At 39.6% G+C, this 16,578-nt stretch overlaps 1 protein-coding gene across 4 annotated transcripts in view; it reads left to right on the top strand.

The window, feature by feature from the left end:
- shank2a (SH3 and multiple ankyrin repeat domains 2a) overlaps positions 1-16,578 on the top strand; it is a 443,207-nt gene that overhangs the window by 221,913 nt on the left and 204,716 nt on the right. For all 4 annotated transcript variants that reach the window (XM_078162170.1, XM_078162166.1, XM_078162159.1 and 1 more), the window contains 3 exons: positions 604-771; positions 6,009-6,125; positions 14,297-14,374. In XM_078162170.1, the coding sequence (XP_078018296.1) occupies positions 604-771; positions 6,009-6,125; positions 14,297-14,374 (363 nt within the window). The remainder of the gene's footprint in view (positions 1-603; positions 772-6,008; positions 6,126-14,296; positions 14,375-16,578) is intronic.

The raw sequence follows: 16,578 nt of genomic DNA, 5'->3' as shown, positions 1-16,578 counted from the left end.
AAACTGGAGGAAACCGTTGAAGTGTCATCTGTCCCACCTTCAGCAATCTTGTCAAATCATCCATCCACTGTATGAGAGCATAGAGGTCGGCCAGTCTGGTCCCGTTAGTCAGTGTATACTTATTCAAGTAACACTAGTGGTCCTGGAGAGTGAGTAACCTGACATCGTGTGTTTGTAAACTCAGTCTGACACTCTACACTAAAATGAGAGCCCTGTTGGTGAAAGAAACGCAGCTTCATATTTCTATATGAATTAACGAGCAGTTAAGTTTATCACACATTCGCTCTGCTCGGTGCTCTGCTGCTCTGTCTCCACAGACAGAGTGCGGTGCTCTGGATAACCGAACACTACATTCAGACAGTGCTCTGAATTTACGAACAGTACAGTTTGCTCCAGAGTGCGCTCCGGCACTTGGATGAGTATTTCTGAATGCACTACGTGTATCATCTACTACCACTGTCTAAAACAAGCCAAAAGAACTCGCTAGCTAGCACTAGCTAATGTCTGTGCAGAATTGTTTTTATCCAGCTAAGCCCCGCCCACCAAAAAACATCACACTGTTTACTAACAGTAAAAGGGTCTATACCCCTTCTCCCCCCTCAGACACTACTGGAGTTGGGAGCTTCACCAGACTACAAGGACAGCCGTGGTCTGACTCCTCTGTATCACAGCGTGGTCGTGGGAGGAGACCCGGGCTGCTGCGAGCTCCTGCTGAACCACCATGCCTCAGTCTGCTGCCAGGACGAGAATGGCTGGCATGAAGTTCATCAGGTAAACACACACACACACACACACACACACACACATTACTAGATTCATCAAGTGCCCACACACGAGCACAGAGAGATTTCTGTCTGTTGGGTTGTTTGGGACAGCTGGTATTGGGAAAGCATTACTAAAGCACACACAGACTCACACAGCCTTCCCTGGCTGTGGGCGACTGACTTGGCAGCTGTTATCCGTTGAAGTAGATAAAGCCCTTTAAGGAGAGCCACCCTGCAGCAGTGACAAACTAGAGTGTATGTGCGTGCATCCCTGTGTTCAGGCCATCAGCTTTATCAGATTGCTTGTATCTCTCTTCCTGTCGAGTTGCAAAAAAAAAAAAATCTCTGCCTTCCCCCATCTGTCCTGTTTCAGACATGATAACAATCAGCTGTCAGGCAGGACAATGAACAACAGAATGGCTGCTGCTAGTTCAGAGTTCAAGGTTGTGTTTATTCATTTCTAAAATCCTGGAATTCGCATCACATCCTTCCCATCCTACACAACATAGAAAAGAAATTCACACTGACTGTCAAAGAATCGAGGAATACTAAGATCCACAACATCATTAATAACGTTTTGTTTTTCTGTTAAATCCCAGTCCTCTGTTATTCCAGTCAGCCCTCTAGCTCTTTTGGATAAAATCAGTTTGACTTATTTTCCTATCATATGTAAGGATGCTGCATATTACAGACCGAAAACACATCCTTTAATTTACATAATTTATTTTAACAAGTGCTGAAAGGATGGAGTATTATTCAACAACAATTTAGATAATATTTTAATATTTTAAGTCATTTATCAGCAACACAACAAAGACTCCACAGCCATGCAAGAGGCTCTGAAGCATAGTGCTGCTTTGAGCTAAGTGCTAATGTCAGCATGCTAATGTGCTAACATTTGGGGCTGCTGTGGCTCAGGAAGTAGAGATTGTCTACCATTTGGATGGTGGGTGGTTTAATCCCAGTCCCTTGGAGTCAACCTTGTATGGCAGCCTTGGCAAGCAGTGTGAGAAGGTGACTAGTGCTTGTGTTACAAAGTGCTTGGAGTGGCTGCTAAGACTAGAAAAGTGCTCTGTAAATGCAGTCCTTTCATCATGCTATAATGTTCACCATCCTAGTTTAGCGTGTTAGCATGCTAACATTTTCTAATTGGTACTAAACACAAAGTACAGTAGGGATGGGCCATTATACAATGTTTTAGACCAGTTTGATATCAAGAACTGGACCGGACCAGTATACTGAATTTCACACACTTGACTCAGCAGTTGCTTCCGAGTGGAACATAATAACAGCCCTAATAGCAAACGAGCCGGAGCCCTCTGTCTGCACTGAATACATTACTTTTTAAAACAGAATACATATGTTTTGATGTTTACTGGAAATGATAGCCTAGCTTGTTATAAGCATGGTCATTTATCTTACCAGAAACTTGCAGCTCCCTGGCGAACTCCCTTTAGCCAGCTAACACCTATGTTTTGGGTTTTTTTGTAGTAAAATAAAATGGCATGGTGTAGATTTTGGTGCAGTTTTAGTTATATTGAGAGACTCATTCTTCCCTGTCTTCTCTTGTCACCTCAAAAAACACATGAGCATTTTAATAAACAAACACAGCATCCTGGCTCTTTCCCTCCTATCTCTTCTGAAATTTGATATCTGTTATTTTAATTTGATATACTTTATTGCTCAGCTTGTCCCCCCTCCCTGCTATGCTTTAGTGCTCAGCTCACAGCCTATCAGACACTAGTGGCTCCTGCGGCTCTGTTTATAAACAAACATAATATTACGTTCGCTACTTTGTCATATAATTGTTAGGACTAATGCAATACAAGTTGGATTTAGCGCCCTGACACTGTCAGCACAGGTTGCTTATACAGCAATATAACTATATTATATTATATAACTGAATTTTCTATCCATACATATAAATTTTAAATATATTAAAATGATAAGGCATCTTTGAGTAAACTGCGAGTATCATTTAAATAGGCTATGTCGTGGCCGGGCCGAGTGTTCTCTTTTTTGGAAATCAAAATATGGTCACCCTATGCTAACAGCACCACAACACAAACACAGACACAGACCACAAACAACAACAAGGCAAGCAGTTGTTTTTTAACGTTAGCTAGCTACTTAATTCATGCTGGGAATATGGGGAAATGTAAATTTAACGAAGCGTGGATGGATAAAAAATTTTTCCGTCATTGGTTAAAACCTGTGGTAGACAACGTTTTTGAGGCTTACTACACCGTGTGCAAGAAGAGGATTCAACTCGGAACAATGGGAGTGAAGGCATTAGACTCTCATGCCAAATCGACCAAGCACATGAAGTATGTCCGAGGAAAGGAACAAACTCCTTCCATCACTGCCGGGTTCCCACCAGCTAGCCAGCTAGCTGCTAGTGCTCCTGCAGCCCCTCCTGCTACGACTACAGCTAACGTTAACGTTAGAGTCGATCTACGCACGTCTTTCGGGTCCACGCCAACGCTGAAAGCAGAGGTGTTGTGGACTCTTCACACCATCGCCAAACACCAGTCCTACAATGGAAATGAGGCTATTTCAGAGCTTTTCAAGTGCATGTTCCCCGACTCCGACATCGCCAGCACCTTTACTTGTGGTGCCGACAAAACGGCTTACATAGCCAAGTTTGGGTTAGCCATTCACATCAAAGATGAACTGGTGTCCAAAGTCAACAAATCGCCGTTTGTTCTGATGTTTGTTTTATGTTTACACAACCACAGATTTTTTTATTTATTTTTTATTTTTATTTAACCTGTACAGGAGTACTGTGGACTGCTATTTTGTTGAATAAACGAATACTCTGAAATTCAAGGATTTCATTTTTCTTTGCCGGTAGGGCTGTGAAATAGGCCAAGAAATAGGTATTAATTTTTGATATAAATGGTCTTAAAAAGGTCTTAAAAAGACTGGAATTTGACTTGAAGACACCTGTAGGAACCCTGTATTAGTATGAGTCCTTCCAATTCAGGTCCTACAGAGGCTAGGCAGGATAAGACAAGACAAGACAAGATAAACTTTATTAATCCCACACAGGAAATTCACAAGACTCCCTCCTAGCCTTTGGTGAACATACATTGGAATAGGCTAGCAAGTGCCTAGTTGTGTGTCACTGAAAATGCCCTGTCTTCCGCTGAGGATACAGACCTGCATCGTTCCGAAGAAAGGACTCGGCCTCAGTAGAATTTGAAGGAGGTTTTAATGACGTAGCCTCCCTGAAATTCAGCCATTTAATGCCTGGTTCACACTGCTTGACATTTCTGTCCGTTCTGATAGTCACTATGTCACATTAGGCGATTATAAAATTGCACCGTGACTTGGAGGACAGACATGACATACTACATGATGGTCCACACCAATCATCCCTGGTCATCTTTCATGATGTGTGTGATGTCATCGGGTTATTCTTGTCCTATTTTTATTATTATTACTATTATTTGAGTCACTGTGTCTGTTCATGTGCCAGCCGAAATGCTGTTATAGTAATATAAAAAAAGGCACCAGATGACAGAAGCTACATTTGAAGCACCGTACGCAAACATACAAGTCACTGAATCCTCCACAAGTTCCTGCAATTGTTTCACAATTAAAGCCTATTAAGAAAATGAAGGGATTCTCTCACCCAAAGTTATAATGGGCTTTTAATTTAAAACAGATTTTGAAATGACGACGCAATGCATTAGCCTTATCAAGGCTAAAGAGGGAATAACAAATAATGGCCCGTTTACAATGTAGTCTGTTTCAGATGAAGCTGGTACCCTCTGCAGTTGTGTAAAAGCCCCACCACTATTTTTTTAAATTTCTTACTTTATGTCCATCTCCATTTAGAAGAAGTAACATTGTTTGCTAGCTCTATGCTAATGGCAGTACTTCCCAGGTTGACAAAGTGCCTCTGTAGTTTCACACTGTCATTTTTCCCTTTTTACTCTGTGTGGTAACATCCCTAGAGGAAATATCATAAAGGCTGGGCTGTTGTTGTTGTACAGTTGTCTACAGCGGCAGATCGCTCTGTGTTTCTGTTATTCAAAGTGACTGCTGTAAAGGGAGCAGTTGTGAACGACAAAAAGAAAATGAAACATGCTAGACTTTCTGTTGGAACATCGTAAGGTGTCCCAGACATGGTGTCGATGGTCGTCTACTATGATATACTACACGAGATGAAACGATGGATTTTAGCGTACGACACTTACTGACATTCACGATCCGAGCCGACACAATATGTCGCTGCATTGGGCTTTAATCAGGCTGATACTGTGTAGTGTGAACCAGGCATAAGGATCCTTCCTCAACTTTGAGAAGGACCATCAGTCTCTGAATATCATGAATGTCCCTGGCAGTCCATCCAATTGCTGTTGAGATATTTCAGTCCAGATCATAGTGGTGGAGCGGACAGGCATCCCTGGATCCAGAATTGTATTTGACACAACATTAATAAGAAAGTGAAACCAAAAAAATCTGCTTTAAAGCTTCTAAACCTTTGCAGTTGAGTGGTATTAGTGTACAACTGAAATCAGATGACATTGTTCAAAATGTTAGTAGATGTTAAGGAAAATAGTATCATCTCTGCCATTAGCCCCTCTACAAATAGGCCAGTAAAAAGAGATCATGAAAGTCATGACAAATCCAGTGTTCCAGAGCATTTAGCATAATGTTTTGCCTGGCTGTGCAAATTCTAAAGTATGTAACAAAATTCCATTCCACTGCTCACTTGATGATGAAATACTTCTTACTGTAACCTGTTTTGGTTGATAAGCAGCTATTTGGGTTTTTGTCCTTTCCTCACAAACCTCTCAGTCTCTGAAATGAGCTACAGTGTAAATAGGCCATTTCAAAATAATCCCCCCCTCCTGCCAAACACCTAACTGGCATCTGTCACCATTAACCCAAACATTAATGCCATTTCCACAGAAAATTGGTTCATAAAAGCAATAGCTTTCTGCTTAGCTTCTGTTTTTGTCTGTCTCTTTACACTCTGTCTTGATGAATTCAATTGTGCAATCCTACATTTCTTTAAGCTATTTCTCTGCACATGCTCATCTATCCTCTCCATCATTTGACGACTGGGTTCAATCTGAGGGTACGGCTGCTTCTCATCTCCTTTGCAGCACACTGACATCTAGTGTTAAAGGCTTGTTACTGCAACTGCTGTCCAGTGGAGGTGTCAGGGGCTTTTTTTTAACTACTTTGTGTGTGTGTGTGTGTGTGTGTGTGTGTGTGTGTGTGTGTCAGGCTTGTCGTCATGGCCATGTGCAGCACCTGGAGCATCTGCTGTTCTATGGAGCAGACATGAGCGCTCAGAATGCCTCTGGAAACACCGCTCTACACATCTGTGCCCTATACAACCAGGTGAGCGGGGAGGGGGGACAAGTGTGTATGCCTTTCTGTACTTGATGAGTTGCGTTTGTGTGTGTGATGTGAATGAAAGCGCATACCACTACTGAACTGACCTGGTACTATTTTAAGTTAGTTAGTTAAGCCAGTGTCATCATTCCTGTCGTAAAAAGCAGGAGGAACGTAGAGCAACACGCTGTGCTGTATGTAGCTTATAAAGGAATATAAGGCACACATTACGAAGAAAAACTGAAATTCTTATGAGCAATAAAATATTCACTTATAGTGGGAGTGGGAGTAGTGAAAAACTTTCTTGAAAAGAAAAAGAAAAAGCAGTGAATTAGGTGGGATGGAAATCTCTGAGCAGATAGATAAAGGCCCTTTTAGGATTAAGGCAGAATTCAGTGATTTTGATACCTTAAGGTTTGATCTTTGACCTTTTCTGAGCTGTGTATGATTAACATTGAGCTTTTTTAAAAAAAAAAAAAAAAAAATACATCTGATTTCTTTTTGTGTGATTATCTTCTCAGTTATGTTCTATAAATTTATTTTTTTGAATTGCATTCCCATGTTTTTCAGTATTTTCAGCTCAAGGATTTGAATGTATATTGGTTTTGTATTGAATTTGATAAATCCCAGTTGCAGCTTCAACCTTATACATTATCAGGACTGGCACGCCAGGGTCTGTTTGATTTCACTGTGCTTGAAGAAGAGACAATCTGAATACAAAATGTTGTACTTTTCTAAATGTAATAAGGAAGAAATTTTAAAGGGAGCAGATCACAGTATTGCCAGTTATTGGGGATACTAACATACACTTAATAAAAATTTAAAAGCAACACTTTTGTTTTTGCTCCCATTTCTCACAGGTTTAAGTTTAAGGTCTAAGACTTTTCTTGCACTCAATAGATATATTTCTCTCGTATTTTGGTCACAAATTTGTTAATATCTCCTTTTCCAAGATAATCCATCCACCTGACAGGTGAGACATATCTACATGCTAATTAAACAGCATCACTAGTACTCTAAAATGTGCAGTTTGATCACACAACACAATGCCACAGATGTCACAATTTTGAAGGAGTGTGCCATTTGCATGATGACAATAGTAATGTCCACCAGAGCTGTTACCTGTGAACTGAATGATCAATTCACTACCATAAGACATCTCCAATGCTGTTTCTGTGAAGTTGGTAGTACATCCAAGTGGCCTCACAACCGCAGACCACATGTAACAACACCAGCTCAGGACCTCGACATCCGTGGTCTTCACCTGCAAGATCATCTGAGAGCAGCCGCCAAAACAACTGTTGCAATAATTGGTTTGGACAACTGAAACACAACTTAAACCATTTTCAACCATTTCTGCAGAAAACATCTCTTTACCTAACTGCAGTTCATCATTGTAACCAACTTGTGGGGTTGTGAGGCCAGATGGATGTACTGCCGCATCAAAGGAAATGACACTGGAGACATCTTATGGTAGTGAAATGATCGTTCAGTTCACAGCCATCAGCTCTGGTGGACATTCTTGCATGCCAGCATGCTAATGGCACACCCCCAAAAACTGTGTTGTATTTATATTTTTAATCAGTAATCTCCCCACATTCTAACAATGCTTTTTAAGTTCATAGCATCTGTCAAATAAAAAAACAGACATAAGACATAACTGTCTATTTGAGCTGAGGCAAAATAAGAAAACATGTTACACACTGCAGAAATGGAGCTCTGGCTGACCACTGTCAGACGTGTTTTCCTGTATTAGCTGGCAGTTACCTGATTCAGTGACCTCATATGCTCCATGCTTACCTTCTTTCTGTATGCTGACGTGTATATATTTGCTGCTGTTTCTTCTGCTGACTGCACCTCATTCAGCTCTTGTACACACCCTGCGGGGTCTTTGTTCCTTCATCCCCAAGGGACAAATCATTTGCTGTTTTTTCTTGCATGTTATTTATCATGTATTTGATGCACTTACGCTGGTCTCGTGCAGCTTGGAGAATTCCCAAAAGTATAACCACACTGCTAAGTCACTGTCTACCTCTAATTGCAGTAAATGGTTAAACTATGTGACTTTTCTCTTGGGTAATAGCTACTTTCCCATTTTGATGTGGAAAGTAAACATCTTACATGATAAAGGAATTCATATTAAAGAGAACTTTCTCTTGAGGGATGTTGGTGGCTTAGTGGATAGAGCAGGCACCCGATATACAAAGGCTCTGTCCTTGCTGCAGTTCAGTTCCAACCTGCAGCCCCTTGCTGCTTGTCATCCCCCCTCTCTCTGCCCCCTTCACGCAAAACTGTCCTATCCATTAAAGGCAAAAACGCCCCAAAAAGAAATCTTAAAAAAAAGAGCTTTCTCCTGTACATGTGATAATTCTTTTCTTATTTTTTTTTTTATTTATTTCTGATGGGTTTCTGAAACCAAGGCTTATTAACTTCCACCAACTAGCTGTTTTGGGATCCATGTGGTCCCACATGACTTCATTTTGTCTTTTTTTAATTCTTAAATTTTACATAAAATGTGCTTCATTTGAATTTTACCTTAGGCAAGATGTGACACTGCAATCAAAGTTGATATCACCTAGATTTGTCAGAAAATGGAATAGTATTTCACCTTTTCGCCAGCAGGGTACAGCCATCTTTCAATAAGCTAGGTGGTGATATCACTGTGATGGTTGTTTACTGTGAGCGCTGAATGCAACACTGTTCTTCAGAGTAGTTTAACTAGTTTTTAACTTAGTAAGTGCTGATATAGTGGAGTTTGAGAGTTTGGATTACAAAGAACCATGGACAAAGTTAAAATTAATTGCCTATGCTTTTTGAGCCAGTATGACCAAATATGGTGATAAAGACCTGTTCTCATGCAGTTGGACAACAGCGGCGAAAGAGAAAGTGAAGAGCTGCCTTAAATTGATGAATGTTACATTTAATATTAGTTTTCTACAGCTGACAAACCACACAAAACACTTCTCCACACCAAATATGTACTTTACCAGTGTCTTCATCAAGATGTCAGAACACAATAACAATACAAGATGATTATAATATTTTGATATTTTGTCACACTTAATATAGCTAATGTAAGCCTAACCAAGAGGTCACATCTACAAGCCATCTTCTATCATGATCAACATCATTCCCACCCAAAGACTGAGTCGAATGGGGCATTTTCCACATTAGATAAATTGCTCGTGGTGCAAGTTAGTCTTTGCATTCATCTGTCCATTCTCTTGTTGGGGTATATAATAGACTGTTATTCTTGACATGGAAACACCACCAAGACCTTGCTGGCTCTTCAGTAGAATTTTGGAAAAGGAGAGGTCCCTCCCTACGGACAGAATCAGCTTATAACGTCAGGCTGGTCGTTGATGTTAGCTTTGCCATAGATCTTAAACCAAAAGTTTTACCCTGTTTGCTCCTCAACATTTCCATTATGGGTCATTCCCTGGTATTGTATATCCATATAAGTAATCTCACACTTCAGTATTTCCATCAAAACAGCAAATAAGGTGGAACTGCACCGTAAGCCTGCACCACCACCAGTGGACACCAGCGATGGAATGTGTGTCCCACCTGTCGGGCGCTATGTGACTTCCTGTACATTCAATCATTACTCTATTCAAAACATCCCATACACTGGCTGTACAAATATTATCAGACAACAAAACAGCCATTGAAGAACAAATCGTGCTTCACAGTACCAAGTTTACCATGCTTAGTTCAGTACAAAGCAACACAGTGACATCACCAGCTAGCTTGTTGAAAGATGTCTGTGCCCTGCTGGTAAAAACATGAAATACAATGTAGTTCTCCAGCATATCTAGTTGGACATCAAGTTTTGGTGCAGTGTCATAACATTTATGGTAGTGATATTCTATATATTGTGGGTGACTCTGGGTGACATGTTATATCATTAACTAAAAATACTGGGGAAAAAAAACAAAACAACAACTACTAGCTGCTTAGCTAAATTAAAAGAATATTGAGACTTTTTTAAACAAAGCAACCATTTGTTTCTTTTTTCCCCACTATCTTTTTATTAAAAATTTTCAAATATAACAGTAATATTTGGTCAACAACAACAAAAAAGTAGGTAGTAAGAACAACACAAAACCAAGACAGGACTAAGACAAGGCACATACTACAAACCAAATCAGTACCCAGAACAAGACAAAGAACAAAAAATAGGAATTAAATATAAAAAATAAAAAAAATAGAAATATGTAGATATGAGTTTAGGATGTTAAAATTAACAAAATACTTAAATATAATATAATGCTTGTTGGTCAGACGACAGCCTGTCACATCACAATTAAATGTCTCTAAGATACATATTCAATTGTACAAACCATATATTTCAGATTTACAGATTTACATCTTCACTAGGAACCAGTAAAATTGGAGCTGAGAGCCATGGACAGGAAGTCATAAAGTACTGATTGATGGACTTACGGTACCCATTGTTGGTTTTGGTCTTTTCATGGGATTTACAGTATTCACAATAAGAAAATATAGAATAACTTCAGCCATATCCCTTAACTGAATATGCACAGAATAGATGAAGCATCTGAAAGACCAACTGACTTAAACCTGCCAGTGTACCTCCAAGGTAAAGGTCAACAGGAGCCTCTAAGCCTTGTTTGTATAGCCAGTAATTTGAGACCATTTACCACATTGCCCTTGGAGCGTGGCAAGTTAAGCAGAGAACCACAGCTTGGATTCAAAAACAGTTCACTGTTCACATCAACAGCAAACCTTTAGTTCCACTTAAGGAAGATAATTCATTGTCTGTGCTTTTGACCTTTATGACATGACCCCTCTACCAGCTCCCTCCTGTTTGTTGGTTACATAGTATGTTGTGTTAAAGTTTGTACGTGTATTTGCTGCCTGGTGTATGTGCATGAAGCTGGGAAAAGGTCCATTTTAATATAATAACCACTTCTTAACATTCTGACATTATTGTATATTATTCTTATTTTTAACAAATCTCATGAAAACACCAAAACCAACTATAGAGTCCATCTGTCAATACTTTGACTCACTGTCTGTGGCTGTCAGCTCCAAGCCCTTTGGTTCCTACTGAAGACATAGATCTTTAAGAACACCTCACAAATATATAGTTAGATTTTTTCAAAAGCCTCAGTAATTTCCTCAATTTTCAAAAGCCTCAGTAATTTCCTAAAACAGCACTGTAGTTTTAATCAGACAAACAGGAGGATGCAGAAGGTATTTGTTAGGGACTATTTCCAGTTTCTACATTTGAAACTGGATGGCACTCAGCTCGTGGTGCTCAAAGAAAAGATAAACAAAAAGACATACATTCGCAAAACTCAACAGCAATGTCTCTTTACTGCTAGCTCACCTAGCACCACTGAGCTAACTAACATTACAGGCAAGGAGGACGCTATTAATGTTTACATCTCACGCTGCACGAACCCCTTGTCCATGAGTAGATGCATGCTTCCTTCTGGACGGTCATTCCAACTGGCAACCTCCTGGGCTGAAAAATGAAGCCAACACAACAGAAGTTCTAAAAAGTGCAGTTCCTCTAAAGGCCACTAGAGACTGGCTCCAAAAGCCAGACTATCATCATAGATCCCCATATTAGAATGTCCAAATTTACAGCAGAAATAAACATGTTTACAGGCTGGTACAAAAAACTGTTTTGGTCTTTAGAGATAATAATTAAGGTTGGGCTGCTTTGAGTGACAGGCTGCTGTCTGCTGATAGTGTCCTCAGCTTCTCAGTCAGATCCCCCTCTCAGTCCTCCACAGCCCCAGCCTTTCACCCAAAAAATGTCACTTCTGGCTCCAAGCAACCAAAAATAAGTCCACAAACCAATGGTTGACATCACAGTAGCTAATTCTATTGTTTTTACAGTCCATGGGTGATAGAGTTGGTGGGTGTAGTTCAGCAGAAAGAAAATAGTACCTACATGACACTGCTCAGAACAAGGTCTCCGGATTATTTGAGTAACCAGGTTACAATTTCTAGAAAGAGATTGCAGTTGAGTTTTTCAGATGGTAATTTTTTTCCTTTTTTTTTGCACTTAAAGCACCACAGAGTGCCATCTAGTTCCATTATTATTATAGAGAAAGCAGTCATCAATACAGCGGATATATCCAACACTCAATAACTCCAAAACAATCTAGAGTGTTATCTAGCACTACAGGTAAGAGAAAAAATATGCATCTTTTAGCCTCTCACCGTCACAGGAGATACTATGTTTTCAGGTTGTCTGTCTGTCTGTCCGTCCATGAATGCAATATCTCAATAACGCCTTTCAGATTTGACAAACAAATGTCAAACATTGTCCACTGCGACTCAGTGATGAACTGATTAGAATTTGGTGGTCAAAGGTCACTGTAACTCCACAAAACATGTTTTTGACCATGTCTCAAGAACTCTACTATGACAAACTAACTATGACAAAATTTCAAAGTGCTAACATTTCATTTACAAAAGGTCAAAGGTCAACTTCATTGTAACATCATACATTTCTGTAATAACACTTTTCTGAACCATTACTCAATGTCATAATTCAGGAACAGAAGGGGAGACATTTGGTCAGATTATGAATTGGTGACACTCATCTTGAAACTGTGCTGATTGTATAGATTTTCTGTGCTGGTGGGGGGAAGATGTGTGTGGAGCATCCATGTTTTCACAGACATGGATGTAAGCTGTAAGTGCAACTTCACTGGTGCTCGGAAGCATATAACAGCAAAGCAGTAATTCTGGTTGATTTTGGGATGAACTGCCCTTTGATAATTTTTCAACAGCAGTGGAGCTCTGTGGCACAGAGGAGCAAGATATATCAAGATCTAATACATGCACAGTACTTGTTAATGTATACATTTATTGTTACTTTTGGTCTTACATAGAATTTGTTGATGACAATAAAACAATATAAAACCTCCTCAGTCTTATCTTGTAAAGCCAGAAAGCTGAAGCATTGACGATAATGATAATGATGGCTGCATCTGTGAAACAGAGGGGGTTGATGTAACCTGGATTTATCTGTTATTAGGCTGTTATACTGTACATTGTAAATATGCATGAATTCTTACTCCTTCTTGATAGATGGGGTACTCTGAGCAGATTCCAGAGCAGAATATTGCATAAAAACATACCAGACTAAAAACTTCTGGCAAGAATATGCGAGAATACTGCCCCACTCTCAACTTCTCCATCAATGATCTACTCTCGCTAACACAACATGAAATGCACAAGAAAAATCCATTTGAAGCTGACGTTTCCATGGCGTCCAAGCTGCAACATCCTGGATTACCCCCAGCATCGTGGACATTAGAGATTGGACCTTTCTCACGTTCCGTCCCTCTATCTCTCCAGTCCCTACATTTCCTTTTGCACTCTGCTTCTGATTATCTCTTGAAAGCTAAAAAGCCTCTGCTTCAGTTCTTGGCTCTGATGTATGTCACACATTTCCATTTGGAAGCTTCATTATTAAATGTAGCCTACATATAAAAAAAATATGTTGTGGGATTGCCACACTCCAGATGGAGACCATGAGTAAAAATAACACACTCAACGCATGTCTTAAAATAAGATGTTAGATGTCTAATGACAGAAACATTTGTAATGTGGACAACACTGTACAGATTATGGTTGTGTATCAGTATCTGCGAGAGCGATTTTTCAACTCTCAATAGCTTATTGTGGATCTAAAAAAAGTATTTATATTCATGTGTGTGTGCACAGTACATGCGTGGTTGAGCACTTTGTGGGCGAATTGTGCAGCAGATTCAAACCCTTCAGCACTCTCCATCTCTCTGTTCTCCTCTCTCTCTCTCTCTCTCTCTCTCTCTCTCTCTCTCTCTGTCTCTCTACCTATCTCTGTTGCTCTCACTCCCTCTTTCTCTTTGAGTGGAGCAATAGATACACACTTAACAGCGAATGAAGCTCCATTCCTGATATAGGTAATAGATGTTCTGTTGTTCTTTCCTTCTTTTCACATGTCAGTGCTGGGATGATCACACATTCAACCACACTGATCAGTTTCTGCTCTACTGACTTCTTTTGCTTTTGGAAATTTTGCTAATTTCTCTGGAAGCTAATCAGCTTTTTTCCTCAACAAAGTAGGAGAATGAAAGGATCTCAGTGTTGTTTTAGGCATTTTCTCAGCCCTGTTTTATCTTTTTTTTTTTCTCTTTTCTACCCAGGATAACTGTGCCAGAGTGCTGCTTGTTCGTGGAGCCGACAAAGAAGTGAAGAACTACAACAGCCAGAGTCCATTTCAGGTAGAGTGGAAAAAAAACCCCAATTACTCCTCTTTACTGCGGTTTGCATGAACGCGGTTAAAAGAAGATTGATTATAGCTTTTAGGGAAACATCTTTAGTTGCAGCACATTTTCTTGTCTCATTTGTCTCCATGGCAACAGAGAAAAATGGTCAAGGTCAGTTGCAACAAGGGATTGAAAATATCTTTCTGGCCGATATTAGATTTGTTTCAGTTCAACGGTATTTACAGGTGAACCAAAAGTGAGCAACGTACGTCTATAGCTTCTGCTGAGTCTTTTAGCTTCCTGTCAATGAGCTGACGTTTTTACACAAGAGTGTGTTATCTGCAAAACTACTAACTAACTTTGGAGAACAGCTCTAGTTGCAATTTAGAGTTGATCCAACTTGTTCTAAAACCGTTTTTTTAAAACAGAGTGTGCAGGAAGAGGCTTCAGTTATCTAGTGAGAGAATATGAAATGATCCAAATCTGCTGTTACAAGGTTTTCACAAGACAGTAGCGATTTGATATATACAGTACTGTATGTATTCTATATTCAGTCAGTCTCGTACCAAGAGTGAGCTGGGCAACAGGGTAGCATAAACATCCTTACAACAATAAATACAAACAGACAAATACAACTGTCACACACTACAATGACTGAACACAATACTCACCTAATATGCAAGGTCAAAGTAAGAAAAGTAAATTATGATGTATAAAAAGGTTAAAAAAAAAGATAAAACAAAAAATCTGAAATGATTTCAGTAAAAAATCATCAATCATATTAATCAAGAGTGATATTTTCTCGAACCATTCAGATTGATTTAAATTCTTCCAAAGTGATCAGCTCTGACAATCTCAGGTCCTTCTGTGTATGTGCACAGATAAGAGGGAACAAGCCCAAGGAGAAAGGTATATATAAAAAAGCCCACAAATAGGAAATAGTGCAGACATACAGAGATGGCCTTTTAGCAGAAGCTTATAGTGTATAGTGGTGTGTGAGATTTTGACAGCCAGTAATAAAGGGTAAAGTACAATGGTATACAATAAGCTACTTTTTTAGGCACTGGTCAGGTTCATTCATAGAGGGTAAATCAATGTAATCCAATAAAGGCTAAAAAAAAAAAAAAAAAAAAAAAAGCCTGGTTTGGAGGGAGAAACAGGATTCATTTCCATTAAAGACACTTAAGTTTCAGTTTGAAAACAAGGTTTTCAGTGTTTGATCTGAATGACAATTTCTGAGGAATAATGACACATAAATACTTGTAACCATTTCAATTTGATCCCACAGGGGTCCTTAAGGGAGGACCAGGTGTCACCAGAAAAATGAGGAAAGTTATTTTCACATTCAGTTCACTCTTCAGTCCCTCCAGAATGTTGCACTTGCAAAAATTAGTGCAAACTCAGCCAACTCCCATGAATTCTACATAACTTTGAATTTAGTCTAATCACTGCAACTTTACCACAGATTTGACTTTTTAAAACAGGTGAAATCCATAGCCTCTCAAAATAATGGATGTAGCCACCGTGACGTCACCCACTAGTGTGTGGACTGCTTTGAAGCCTTGAGTTTGGAATTATGGCTGTTGCCATCTTGTTTTTTTTTTTTGGAGCTAGAAGTGACCATAGTTTGTCAAGAGGTTGGAGATGCAGTTTTTGGCACTTCTTTGTTGGCTTCACCTTTCAGCCCTAGAAGTTGCTGCTAAGTAAAATGTCATATCATTGTAGAGCTGCGTGCAGTTTATTGATTTGTTTCACCTCTCTCTCACTCTGTCTGTTTATCATGAGACTGCTGCTGTGGCACTGGAGCCCTGTTCCTTGGACAGTCTCACACACACAAAATACAGGCTGTTCTCACAAATTTCACATATGTTTTCTTAGGAAAAGCAATGCACCCAAATACGTACATACTCCACATATTTTGAAAGGCTGCAATCACATGACCAATCTGCTACCAAATTCCAACCAAAATCATAGGATGTCAGTGTTGGTTATTGAACTGTTTCATAGAATATCATATGAACCATTCCATGAGAATACATTGCACAGTGGCAGGGCTGTCTGTTAGCATCACACAGCTAATGTTACCCAACAGTTGGTTTTAATGACAGATTGGTATCTGTGTGATAAACATCTAAGTGCTGGATGTTAACTGCTGCTGCGAGGCTTCTGCCAAGCAGCAAAATATGAAGAGTAGTGATGAGATTATGTTGGGCTATGTT

Source organism: Epinephelus lanceolatus, chromosome 2, assembly GCF_041903045.1.
Source record: "Epinephelus lanceolatus isolate andai-2023 chromosome 2, ASM4190304v1, whole genome shotgun sequence".
Lineage (NCBI taxonomy): Eukaryota > Metazoa > Chordata > Actinopteri > Perciformes > Serranidae > Epinephelus > Epinephelus lanceolatus.
The sequence above is the reverse complement of the archived record's forward strand: the minus strand, read 5'-3'. Positions and strand labels throughout refer to the sequence as shown.